Genomic DNA, 12,968 nt, shown 5'->3' with positions numbered 1-12,968 from the left:
TTCTACAGTTCAGGGAAAGAGAGACCAGAATCAACATTCCTCTCCTTGGATGTCCCCTTAACGATGGCATGGCAGGGGTTGGAATATGATTTATACCCTTCCAAGAAAAAAGAACCTTCTATTTCCCCAAGTCTCTTGGAAGCATATTATGGCAAATGATCTTAAATATAATAACCAGTCAATCTTTTCTTTTGTTATTTAAGCCAGTCACAGGAGATTACATGAGCTGGCAGGCATTAGTGTCCCTTGTGACTTTATGATCATTAGAGGCATCTAGCGAACTGGATGAATCACCCTCCTCTGTGATGGTAAGTACTCCATTCTGCATGGTCCCCATGTCTGCTGGCTGGTCTGGTTCCCCAATAGCAGTCTTACAAGTGCTGTGTTTTTTCTTTCCTAGGAATTATTCCTCTTCTACGTTTAGGATGGTCTCTACTGTATCCCTTTTGACTGTTAAGTCATCAGCAGCTCATCTCATACTCGTCCATCAATAATATTAAAGTTGATCGTGAGACCCAGTCATAGGGTGGGGAAGTTTTAGACTTTATTATTTCCAACCAATCCACACTTTTTTGCACTGGCTGAAAACATTAATTACTTTAATTGGTTTCTCATTTTCTTCATTTGGTCTCTAAAGTGCAGAAAGACTCAAACAACAAGCACGATCATCGGACTGTTCTAAATACATACTGTTTAGCTCAGGTCACGTCTGAAACTGGCTATTCAGTGTCCTTTCTACCATCTCTTTGGATAAGACTTGTGCAACTGCAACATAGAGACTTCTAACTTACAGGAGTAGCCAGGAAGTAAACATTTCGCCTTAGGTCAATGAAAGTCTTAATATGGAAACAAACAAAAAAAAAAGATGAGCATGTAAGTATATTTGTCAGAAACAATATAGCTGGCTTAATAAAAAAAAAAGCTATACAACCATTTTAGGGTGGCTAAAGCTAGACCATTTCCCAAAAATTAATCTCCTTCGTTGGCTGGTATGCCTCTTACCAATGGCAAATGTAAAACTTCTGTTCTTTTCCAAAACGAGTATTGTAGATGTTAAAGGCTATTTAAGGAAATCCTGTGTCTACATATTTCTCAAATCAAAGGAATCATGGTTCTCTTCTCTGCTCTATTTTAGGATGCTGCAACTACTTCCATCACACATCTGAGTATAAGCCTTCTTCTCTTGCAGGTCTTGTATATCCAGCACCACAATGCCTTACATGGTCGATTTAGACCTTTACAAACATATTGTTAATTTATACATTTACAAAGTGAAAGAATCAACTTTTGAGTGTTATTGATGCAGATATTAACAAAATGAACACTCCGAGCGGTCAGGATTATTAAAAGGTCAATCAAATATAGTTTTGTTCATATAAAGTATCTCTGCATGACGTCCTTAACAAAACGGGACTAAGGCATCCTTTCCACTGTGGAATCGCATTAAGTACTGCAATAACCATCCAGTATTAGCTTTTCTCGTGGCAATTTGGTCACAACCAATCAAAATCCAAAAGGCAGGGTCACTTTGGGTCAGGACGTACAATGTTCAGGAAAGGTGATGTTCTGATCTTTAAACCAAACGGTCACCCACAGACACCTTTCAGGGCCATCACCTTACATGGAAAGAACAGTATATTTCAAGATCATACCACCGTACGTTTTACTGCTTGCTGCCACCCACAAATCCTCCCCAACCCCATTTTGTCCTTTGCTTACTTATCTAACATCCAGATAAGTCTGACGGATTAAAGCCATAGCATCTTGACACTAGTGAGAATGTTCTGCTTCTTACATTTAAAGACACACATTTTTAGAAACGATATACAACTTGTTTCTTCTGGAAACATTTTTCCCTATACAATTTTTAAGACGATTCCTCTGTCTAGTGGAACATTTGAAAAGGCTGAAGGCATTGTAGGTAGGACAGGTGTGGGCGATATGCATATTCTTCTCTTCTTTCAACCCAGAGTAATGGCAAAATAACAAAAATTGCAGCCTTTTATAATTGCAGGGTGGCAGAAACTGCAAGAAATGCTATAAAAAAGCTAGCCTGCATTGCTGTAATTGAGGAACATACAGAGAAAAGGCTATCAGGCTGAGAGAAGAGTTTCAAGAGAGGTTTTCTAGCCCAGGAAACACAAATAAAAGTGTTTACAACAGGATCACATTATGCCCGAGTTACAATCCCTAATGCGAAAACGAAGGTGGTAAGAGATGATCATATCATAGAGGTGATTGTCCAGCAATAAGTGATTAGGTGAAGTGATACTTTTGGTCTGAACACTTCTTTATCTTCAAAGGAAATTAGCAGACGATCGGGTTCAGCAAAAAACATGTTTTGTCATAGCAAGTTACCTTGCATTTCCTAATAAGAAGAATGTCACATCTAATGCTTGCATGTTTTAAATGCTGGTCTCAGTTCTAGGAATTTCCTGCTGCGCGAGTTGCAATTACCTTGCGAAGCAATTTAGATGTATACTTGGTGTCAGTTCTTTAGGACTTTCTCTGTCACCCTGGTTGTGCAGAGAACTAAATAGAGAGTGCCTTAGGAAATACAGGCAAATCCCTCTAGAATCTGCACTGGCCCAGTGTCCCACTTGTGGGGACAATCTGTATGTTCTCTATATAACAAGGAAATCTGCTTCTAGGTCAAGAGGTTTTGGAAGACATCTCTTTGTGAAATTGCAGGTCTTCTTTCTAGTATCCCTCTTGTAAGCTTTTAGATTATTGTATCAATTTTTGTGTTCCGAGTCTTGATAGCCTTCTGGACCATGAATTTTAGTATTTCACCCCTTAAGTTGGATTTGTTCCAATCTTTCTAGTCGTGGTGTTAGGCTACTTTAGTACAAAAGGTTAGGAAAATTTGACATTTCGATACATTAAGCAAGGGATGGCCCTGAAATGTTTTATGGCTTTGATCTCTGTAACTATGGTGTCAAACAGAGTCATCTTGCTGCTCGGTGGATACAATGGGCCATTTCCCAGTCTTGTTAGGTGTGCACTTTAAGGATGTGCCATATTTTTCTTAGCAGAGGACTTGATGGTGTTGATAGTCAGTGGTAAAAAAATGTGGTAGACAACTGTGACAGAAGCCAGTCTTCTCAAAATGCATCAGTGGATCATACAATATGCAACAGAAAAAATCACTAGTATTGCAAGCCTGAAACTAGAATTGTTTGTTTACCTCAGTGCATTATTCTGTAATAGATACACCTTGAGGTGGGTTCCAGTGCTCACTGTGCCACTAGACCCAAGCTATACCAGACTGAGGAGCCCCAACCAGGGTAAAACCTGTCGTGGGTAGCATGTTTTGTGGTTAATGGACGACCTAACATGGCAGCCCGGGCTGGACAGTTCCTACTAGAGTAGGGTCAAGGCGGATTTGCTTATGGCTGTGTCCAAATTGAGGTGACAGTGTGCAAAATAACGATGGACTAGGATGCGTTCAACAGTGATTACCAGTTCCGGAGAATAATTCAAGCATTCCGTCCATCATTTAAAAAAAAAAAAAATTCCGACTAAAAATAGATCGCTGACAGGCACTTTCATTATGAGAACAGACACACATGTAATAATCGAGTCTGTCCGTTCTCTCTCTTTTTAGCATCTGACTGAATACTCATGCAGAACATCTTATTTGCCAAAGCCTTTTCGCAGATTACAGCTCACAGATGACGAGTATGGTTACTATGAAAGTGTTTCCAAACTCCTTCACGAGGGGCTGTTTAAGAAGGTGTTTAGAGACGTTAGTTGTGTTCAGTGGGATGAGGAGAGAGTTTCAGAAAATGGGTGGCTTGCACAGAATCGCCCATATCATATTCCACATTGGGCCAGACTTCTGCAGCAGATAATATCCCTCTTCGTTTCACCCAGTGACCATGGACAAATTTGTTTACCACTTTTTACTTAATCACTGACACAGATGTTACTGTGAAAGCAATACAAACTAGGTTTACAGTTAAGTGACGGCCAGGGGTCCATTATGAGGCTTTATATAGTCAAAAAATGAGATGCCTATAAAGTAAATGGAGCCAATGATCAAGGAAAAAAGAATAGCTGCAATGTACAGTGACACTTTCACATATAATGTGGCAATGCAACTGTGCAGAACAGTGACTGAAAATGATGAGGTACGATACAAATGACACAACATGCAAAAGTGGTGAATGAGGTATGATACAAGATGGCACAACATGCAAAAGTGGTGAATGGGGCTTGGAAACGAGATGAAATCTTTAATAAGTTCACTTTAATAGAAACGGTAAGCATTCCAAACCTGTATACTGTTATGTGGGGAGACATGGGACGGTTCAGTCGTGTGTTTTTCTCCTCAAATTGCTCCAGTCGCTGGTTTGTTGCCGTCGTCATGGGGACAGCACTGCGTGAAATGTTAAGAGAAAACACATTTATGGAAAATACAATCTACATGCGAATGCAAAGAAACAAGGAGCCAGAATTTAGGTTACTGATTGTGAAAGCCATGAGGGCTGGCTTACAAAGGAACAATGCATGACAAGAAATAAGCACCTAGAGTGCCAGAAAATACTGACTGTATTCCAATGAGAAAGGAATCAGTATGCTGATGAAGATAGAAAACTCCATTCCCTCTAACAATAGTTGTCTAAACAGGGTACCTTCTTTAGATTTGAGACGATTTCTCCATGAAGTATATTTCAAGACCACTTTCCCCACAATATATAAAAAAAATTTAAACAGACAGTGCCCTCAACTAAGCACAGTTACATCACTTAAAACTCCAAGGGCTAGTGAGAGAAAGACTCGAAGATATCAGCTGATACATATGGAAGAAGAGTATTTGTTGTTTCTTCAAAAATCTGTAAAAGATAGACCGTTTCGGAAAAGAGTACCAAGCGTGTGACATAGCTGCCAAGTTTCAGGTTGCTTATGTGGGACATTGCCTTAGCGCTTATGTGTGACATTCCATGCTTAATGTGCAACACAGTGTAAAATATATTTTTGATTAAAACCATGAAGGAAAATTAGAGTAAAGATAAATATTCTTATTTTTTTAAATAAATAATAGTGCACATTTAATACAGAATGATTCATGTTTAGAATAGTCACTGGAAAAACATGGAGCATAAGCTGAAAGCAAAAGTATACTGAATATTTAAGTTATTTGAACAGTCTTAAATGGTTGGAGGTTTGTGCTTGAAATACAACAATTTTGCAAATTATTTTAAATGAACTAATTTTGTTTCAAAATGTTGGAGTTGGTCTACAATCTTGCAGCATAGTGGGACACATTTTGCAAACCTAGGTAAGGCATCTTTAATGTGCATTGCAACTTAATAGTTTTAGATCAGCCTCAGAGTGTGTCTGAGACGTTAGGAGGGGGGTGGGCACACACTGCCTCACTCCAGCACTCAGTTTGCCCAGATGCATCATAATAAATGCAGTGCATGATAACACTTTCTTCGGTGTCAGGCTTTAGTTTTTCACCCTTGGTGGTGCAGCCAGTGCTGTGTATCTCTAGACACGTGTTTCAGAATAATTGTCCTTCTTCAGTAGAGAGCAACACTTTTTTGGGGGTGCTGGAGATGCTGCCCAAAGTCTTCTCAGGTCTCAGTACCACTCGCTGGGCGCAGGTGCATCATCCAGACTAGTGAACAGTCTTGATCACTAGGGTAATCTGCAACGGACACTGCACTTAATAGATAGATATTGGTACAGGGAAATGAGGTAGGACTGTGTATGGGCATGTCATATAGAATGAACATGTCAAGGTTTGTGATCTTGTCACAAGAAGAGAATACTTAGTGCATTGCAGCGGCAAGGTAGGAAAAGTGCCACTTGCGGACTGTTAAAACAGTCCGACCTACTCAAGACTAGGGCGGTCATCAGGAAACTAGGAGCCTGGAAGAGGACGTCCTTGAGGGCTTTTCTATGTTGAGCATCATAAAACGGTTACCAATAGTGGAACATGGCATGAAGGGTACCATATGTAACCTGAGGGACAAAACTCTATTCTTAGTTCCGAAAACTCTAAATTCAAAAATGTGGGGTGACGGACCTGCTAGCTAGCACCTTACTCTCTCACTGCTGGTATAGTCAAGATAGTTGTTGTACACAAAACTTTGGCACCTGTCACCCTTTGATGCCCCTGGTTCCAGATTCTTTCAACAGCTTTCACAAAAGGAGGTGCCCCAAACAAAGCACATAAAAGTCCATTTGTATTATCTTTATTTTCTTATTTTATTCTGACAGCAATATATGATCATAGAAAACAGCCAACAGTTTTGTTCCTCTCAAGTACAAGCCTTTGGAACTTCATCAGGACTTCAGGTCAAAATACAAATCGTTTGTTTTTAATCCTATGTCTGAGAAGTAATAACTCTTTAGTGATGAAGTAGCGATCCCAATATTTCAAACAATCTCCCACCTTATAATTGGTGCGTACATGTGAACCCTCTTGGTTGGGATCATAGGGGGGATTTTTGAGGGAGAGGGTGCAGAGGACATAAAGCCACATATCACGGTGGTACATCTCGCTATTTAATTAAATACATATCCACCACTGGAAGTACATCCCCCCTATGATCCCAACCAAGACGGTTCACATGTACGCACCGATTGTAAAGTGGGAGTTTGTCTGACATATTGGGATCGCTACTTCGTCACTAAGAGTTATTAATTCTCAGACATAGGATTAAGAACAAATGATTTGTATTTTGACCATGAAGCCTTGTTTAAAGTACAAGCCTTTGGAACTTCGAGGAGCGAAATGCGTTGGCTGTTTTCTATGATCATACATTACTGTCAGAATAAAGGAAAAAAACAAAGAAAATACAAATGGACTTTAATGTGCTTTGTTAGGTGCACTGTGATAAAGTAGCAGGTGAGAGGAAAATAATGAGAGTTGATAAAGCAGGGAGGCAAAGGATATCCAAGGTCTAAGGGAATCTTGGTTTCGAGTTGGGTCATGAACTTGGGCATGCCAACATACAGACTGTCTGAGAAACCGCAAGAGGAGATCATGTCAATGGTGATCAAGATGGACAACAGGAAGGGTTCAAGAAATGAAACATTGCTAGAAGAGTGTTGAGATCAAAACTGTATGCCCGTTTTGTGATGAGAGTGAAGAGTACCATCAACTGGAGAACGAGGGGTTGGACAGAGACTTTGGGGACCTTTTTAATGCTGACAGCCGAGCCAGATATGTTTGCGTGTGTGGGGGGTTGGGGAGTTTCAATAACATAGCTTGGTGGTTTACTTTGATGAGGGCAGCAAACCAAAAAAAAGGAAAGTAGCAAATATGAAATTCTGGGAAGACCAAATAAAAAACTTGCATCAGCGAGAGCATGAAGTAAACGTATTGCCATGCAGTTAACCTGCAGGTACAACATACAACATTCCTCAAAATATGTGGGCACTGAAGTGATGGCAAGCAATGAATGTCATCTTTCAAAATAACATCTTAGGCTCACAGTGCTGGGCCACCATAACCCCACCAATCAGTTTTTTTCTCTACGTGCTAAAGATCCAGAACAAAATGCCCCTTGCATTCTGTCTTGCCCCGTCACAAGTGAATATCAGAAAGGATTTGAAACCTACCATGTTGACCCCTTTAAGGACATCTAGCTCCTCTATCCCACAGACCAAAATTCCTCAAACGTCCTCAATGCAGATAAATATGGATCCGACTTAATCCCTGGGCCTCCTACTTCCCAAGTGGTATGTACAATGGGCCCTAGTTGAGTATGTACTGCATAAATCCAATTACATGCATTTTCAACAGGTAAAGGAAAGTATTTAAACTCAAAAACTTACTTTCTGAGTGAGAAAACTGGGGAAAATTGAGATCGTAAGCCCTGCCGTCCAGCGTATCTGAAAAAGGAAAGCAAAAGAAATTAAGAATATCATATAGCAATGAAAGCACACAAAAAAAGACTTCACAAATTAGCTGAAGACACAATTTGTAAGCTAGCTGCAAAAACCAGTCCGCTCAGGTTGACAACCAGATTACTATCCCAACAGCCAAGCAGGTTCCCGATGAATGCCCTGGGGCAGAAGATCGACTTCTCATCAAACACTAAAGATGTCTAGGGAGGTCTCCAAAAAATACTGCAGGGTACAGTTGATACAAAAAGCACTTCCTGTTTAATGTTAAACAGTTCAAAGCGAGGCTTATTGTCAAACCATGTAAATTTTACATAGTTGAAAAATTTGCCTTTTTTGGACCTGGTGTTAGCCATGACCTTTTGATTTTACTAAATTTCATGTAGAATATCTTATCTTATGTGACATTTATAAAGCGCACTGACACCATAAGTTTCCTGGCGCTAGAAGAAAGAGTGCAGGGATTGTGAGGAGACAGGCTAACCGGTTTGGGTGAAAAGACGGGTTTTCAGAAGCTTCCTAAAATTAAGTAGGGAACAGCTGGACTTAACTGACAGGGGAAGGGGATTCCATAGTTTGGGGGCCAGGTGGGCAAATCTGCGGCCGCCGAACTTTTTAGTTTTAACTTTGGGGGCGACCAGCAAGTGCAGATGAGCCGACCGGAGATTGCGCGCCGGTCGGTGCTGCATGATCAGTGTTTTGAGGAAGTCGGGGCAGGTGCAGTGAAGAGACTTGAAAGTCAGGCAGCCGATCTTAAAGTCCTCCCTTTGTTCAACTGGTAGCCAATGCAGTTTGCGCAGCAGGGGTTTCGCAGACTGCCACTTTGGCGTTGTGGATAAGTCTGGCCGCCTGGTTCTGCACAATTTGAAGACGGCGAAGCAGTTATTTGTGGGAGTCCATGGTATAAAGAGTTAGAGAAATTGAGGCGGGATAGTACCAGGGAGATGACAACCTGGACCAGTGCCGCATGCGGTAGTAGATGGACTATTTTACGAAGCTGGAACATGCAGGCGGAGATCACAGCCCCTACTTGAGCCTTAAGAGAGAGCTCCGCGTCAATGACCACCCCTAGGCTCTTCACCGAGCTTGCAGGGGCGGGGGAGCCCAGCTCCTTGGGCCAGAACTGAGGGCCCCAGTATACTGGGCTGTTCCCAGGAAGAATAAGCTCAGTTTTTCCGGGATTTAATTTCAATTGGTTGTGGTTCATCCACTGCTGGATGTGGATCATGACCGTTTGGAAGCTATTAGCGTCAGGAGAGTCGAGAGGGAAGATGATCTGCAAATCATCAGCATAATTAAACACTGTGATATCCCACCTCTTGAGCGAATGAATCAGTGGCCGGAGGTACAGGTTGAACAGGAGGGGAGAGAGGGATGAGCCCTGAGGGACTCCACAAGTCGTAGGTGTCTTGGCTGCCGTATAAGGGCCCAAACGCACGGCTTGTGCTCTGCCGACGAGGAAAGACTCAATCCACTCGAGGGCAGGACCCTGGATGCCGGCCTGTCCGACACGGTGGAGAAGGATGTCATGGTCCACCGTGTCGAAAGCAGCCGACAGATCCAGAAGCACAAGGGCCTGGGAAGTCCCTTTATATATACTTATATATATACTTAAATAAAAAATATACTTAAATAAAAGGGCTTTCAGCCAGATCTCTTCATCCATTAGTTTGGTATTGTCTCACTAACATTTTTCGCCTGCCCACTAAAGCATTCACCATTAGTGCAATACGCCAGCCTACTTAAGCCACTGGCTAACTCCACTGTTCATGAAGTCATTCTACCCTTTCACAAGGAGCCCATCCACACATTAAGTAGTTCTTTTAAATGCCAGGGGCTGCTATGGCAATATTGTGTTTTTTGAGAACAAAGAACCATCTTTGTTTTTAGTTAATTTGTTTTTTAGATTGATGAGGCCTGGAAGCTTCTCCTACAATAACATTTTGCAAAAACCATAAAAAAACAAGCACGGACAAAGCAAAAAAACAACAAAATATGGCAAATATCGCTAGACCTATTGACCTTGACAATGCTTGTTTTTACTACGCCAGCACTTAGTTGATTACACAAAATGGATAGAAGCAAAAAGTAATTACAATGCTAAGTTGATGACTGTATTGTTGAGAAACTCGATGCACAGCGTTCCATTTAACAGTATAACAATGATCTGCCCAAGATAGGAAAAGGCCAGATAGAAATGTAGTTTATGTGTGCACAAAAAAAAAAAGACTTTTCTGCAGGGCTAATAATAGTACTTGTGACTGTCAAGTGATATGCATGCACTGAAGTCATAGGGTTTGTGTAAAATCCAGGTCACACAAAGAACATGTTTAGTAAATGATCCACGCACAATCAGCAGGAGAGTGGTAAAGGTGTGGTATGTAGTAGCCAATGATGCATTTAGGAGCACTGGTGAGGAAGCTCACTGTCATTTGCAGGCAGCACGTTTTCCGCTGAATTGGCGCTAAATTTGCATAGACTTGCAGTTTTACTGGTAAATCGATATAGTGATCAAGAAATAACCGGTTGAAATCTGATTTCAGGCAATATTTATCTTTTGCGCATCACCAAGTAAAGTGTCTTGATTTGTTTTGATGCCATCAACATTTTTGTTTCTATCATACTTCAGAGGTGCAAAGAAATTGCTTTATTTGTGATTTCCTAATAGATTAAATTTTGAAATGTGTATTCAGGTACTTAAATTCTGTTGTGTGTTGTAAAAAAAACAACAAAAAAAAACAACTGTCGGCCTTTCCTTTCACTTCTGTACCCCAGCAAGATTGCCAGCTGGATCATTTTTACAAGGTCCTCTCAATTCCAGTCGGAGAAATAAAAAAAAAATGGTTTCTGAATAAGCAGCAATTTGTCAAAAGAAATAGCCAGATGTTTCAGAGGTAAAGGGAGGTTATACTGACTTGATGGCTCAGGGGTGGGGGCTGAGAAGTGTGTAGAGTTAAAAGGAGGTGAGTGTGACTTCAGGGGTGGGTAGAGGTAAAGTGAGGCGAGGGTGGCTCAATTTTGAATAGCATGATAATGTACGACCTGTCACTGTAGAGTATGGTAAGGTATGGCCTGTCACATGGTCAAAGCCTACCAGACAGAAGAAGCTATGGCTTGCTAACGACGTTTTGGGGACAATCGAAAAGCTTCCCTGAGAATGCATTCCACACATTGCTTAACATTGGCTTTGTGGTATGTAACTGACATTTGTTTGCTTTCTATTTGCTTGCCTATTTGTTTAAGGCTGTCCAGCTTGAGTTCATCACAAACCCTATTTACTGTAGTCTTCCACCAGTACTAGATTTCTGTAAACAAGCCTTTACATCTTGTTATCTTGTCACATTTGCTGTGAATTCAAAGACGGAGGTCAAATGGCAGGCTCAGTCTTCCAGGGAGCTTGGTGTTTACTTTTCTTCCTCTGACCCTAAGTGAGAGGATTTATGTGACAAGCATGCTGGCTACTGTGGGAGTGCTTGAGGAAGGCTGTACAATGTTAGGTTTTTTCTAGCACACAACAAATTTTAAATGTCTGTAACTGAACGGAGTAGATATTTCAGAATACATCAGAATTATAAAAGCACAAATGAAGCACATTTTGGGTAATTCTGAAGTGTAGTGCAAATAAATGTTTTAATGATCAAAACAAATCAATATACTAGATGATGACAGTTTCAAACATTATTGTATGTGCACTGTACACTTATCAGTAAAACTGTATGTCAGTGCAAATGTAATGATCATTTCAATTGAAGATGTGTTGTCTGCAATGGCAGTTTGATACCACACCATGCATATTCCTCTCTATGCCATACCACACTACGTCACTGTACTCCACTCTGCGCCAATGCACTCTACTCTGTACCACTCCACTTTATGCCCCTCTAATCTACTCTGCACTCTTTGCCACTCTACTGTGAAACAATCTACTTTGCGCCACTACACTCTACGCCAATGCACTCTACCCCAATCCACTCCGCACCACTGCACTATAAGTCACTAACCTCTACTACACTTTATGCCACTGCACTCTACACCATTGCACTCTACATCACTGCCCTCTACGTCACTCTATTTTGGTCTGCACCACTGTACTCTATACCACTGCCATCTACACCACACTACTTTGCATCACTCTACGCCACTGCACTCTACTATGCATCACAGCAATCTACGCCACTATACTCTACAATACCTTATGACACTGCACTCTGAGCCAGTTTTTTCTACTCAGCACCATTGTGCTCCATGCCACCGCACGCCAAGCCAACACCCTTTATTCCACTGTACTATGCACCACTGCACTCTTCGCAACTAAACTCCACTACACTTTATGGCACTGCACTCTACATCCTTGCACTCTATGCCACTCTACTTTGCATCACTCTACGCTACTGCACTCCATGTCAACGCACTCTGCACCACTCTACTATGCACCACAGCACTCTATGCCACTGCACTCTGCACCACTATTCTACTCTGCAGCATTGTGCTCTATGCCACTGCATTCCACGCCAACACTCTAGGCCACTCTACTATGCACCAATTCACTTTACACCAATGTACTCCACATCACTGCACTCTACGCCACTCTATTCTCCTCTGCACCATTGTAATCTATGCCGCTGCTCTCTAAGCCACTGCACACCACGCCAACGCACTCTATGGCACTCTACTCTGCAACACTGAAATCTGTGCCACTGTCCTCTAAACTACTTGCGACTAAACCACTGCACTCTACGCCAGAGGTCTACAATCTGTGGGGCAAAATCCCCAGGGGGGCCTTGGAGTCCTGGGCAGGGGTTGCGCATTCCCCAGCTTCACTTGTGCCTGCATTCCAAAATGTATGATTTTGTTTTGGAAAAAGATAGCAGTCCTGGGATGGCTAATTTAGATCGGTATTAGCTGAAGTTCCATCAATTGAGTCTCTTGTGCTGTGAAAAGTTTTCGTGCCAGGGTGCCCGCTTGCCTGAATGAATGCTTGATCTAGTTCAGGGGGCCACCATTCAGGAGACCACAGCTATTGGGCCATACCGAACAGCATAATCTCAGTTTAGCCACTTTAATTGTAAACAGTTCGTCATCCAGGCCGCAATCTCTTGCATGCA

At 41.7% G+C, this 12,968-nt stretch overlaps 1 protein-coding gene across 2 annotated transcripts in view; it reads right to left on the bottom strand.

Moving 5' to 3' along the window:
• Window positions 1–12,968, bottom strand: part of SDHC (succinate dehydrogenase complex subunit C) — a 125,296-nt gene that overhangs the window by 75,280 nt on the left and 37,048 nt on the right. For both annotated transcript variants that reach the window (XM_078670912.1, XM_078670911.1), the window contains exons 2-3: window positions 7,795–7,851; window positions 4,280–4,381 (exon numbers count right to left, since the gene is read on the bottom strand). In XM_078670912.1, the coding sequence (XP_078527038.1) occupies window positions 4,280–4,371 (92 nt within the window). In that variant the 5' untranslated portion in view covers window positions 4,372–4,381; window positions 7,795–7,851. The remainder of the gene's footprint in view (window positions 1–4,279; window positions 4,382–7,794; window positions 7,852–12,968) is intronic.

This window comes from Lissotriton helveticus, chromosome 12 (assembly GCF_964261635.1).
Source record: "Lissotriton helveticus chromosome 12, aLisHel1.1, whole genome shotgun sequence".
NCBI lineage: Eukaryota > Metazoa > Chordata > Amphibia > Caudata > Salamandridae > Lissotriton > Lissotriton helveticus.
The sequence above is the reverse complement of the archived record's forward strand: the minus strand, read 5'-3'. Positions and strand labels throughout refer to the sequence as shown.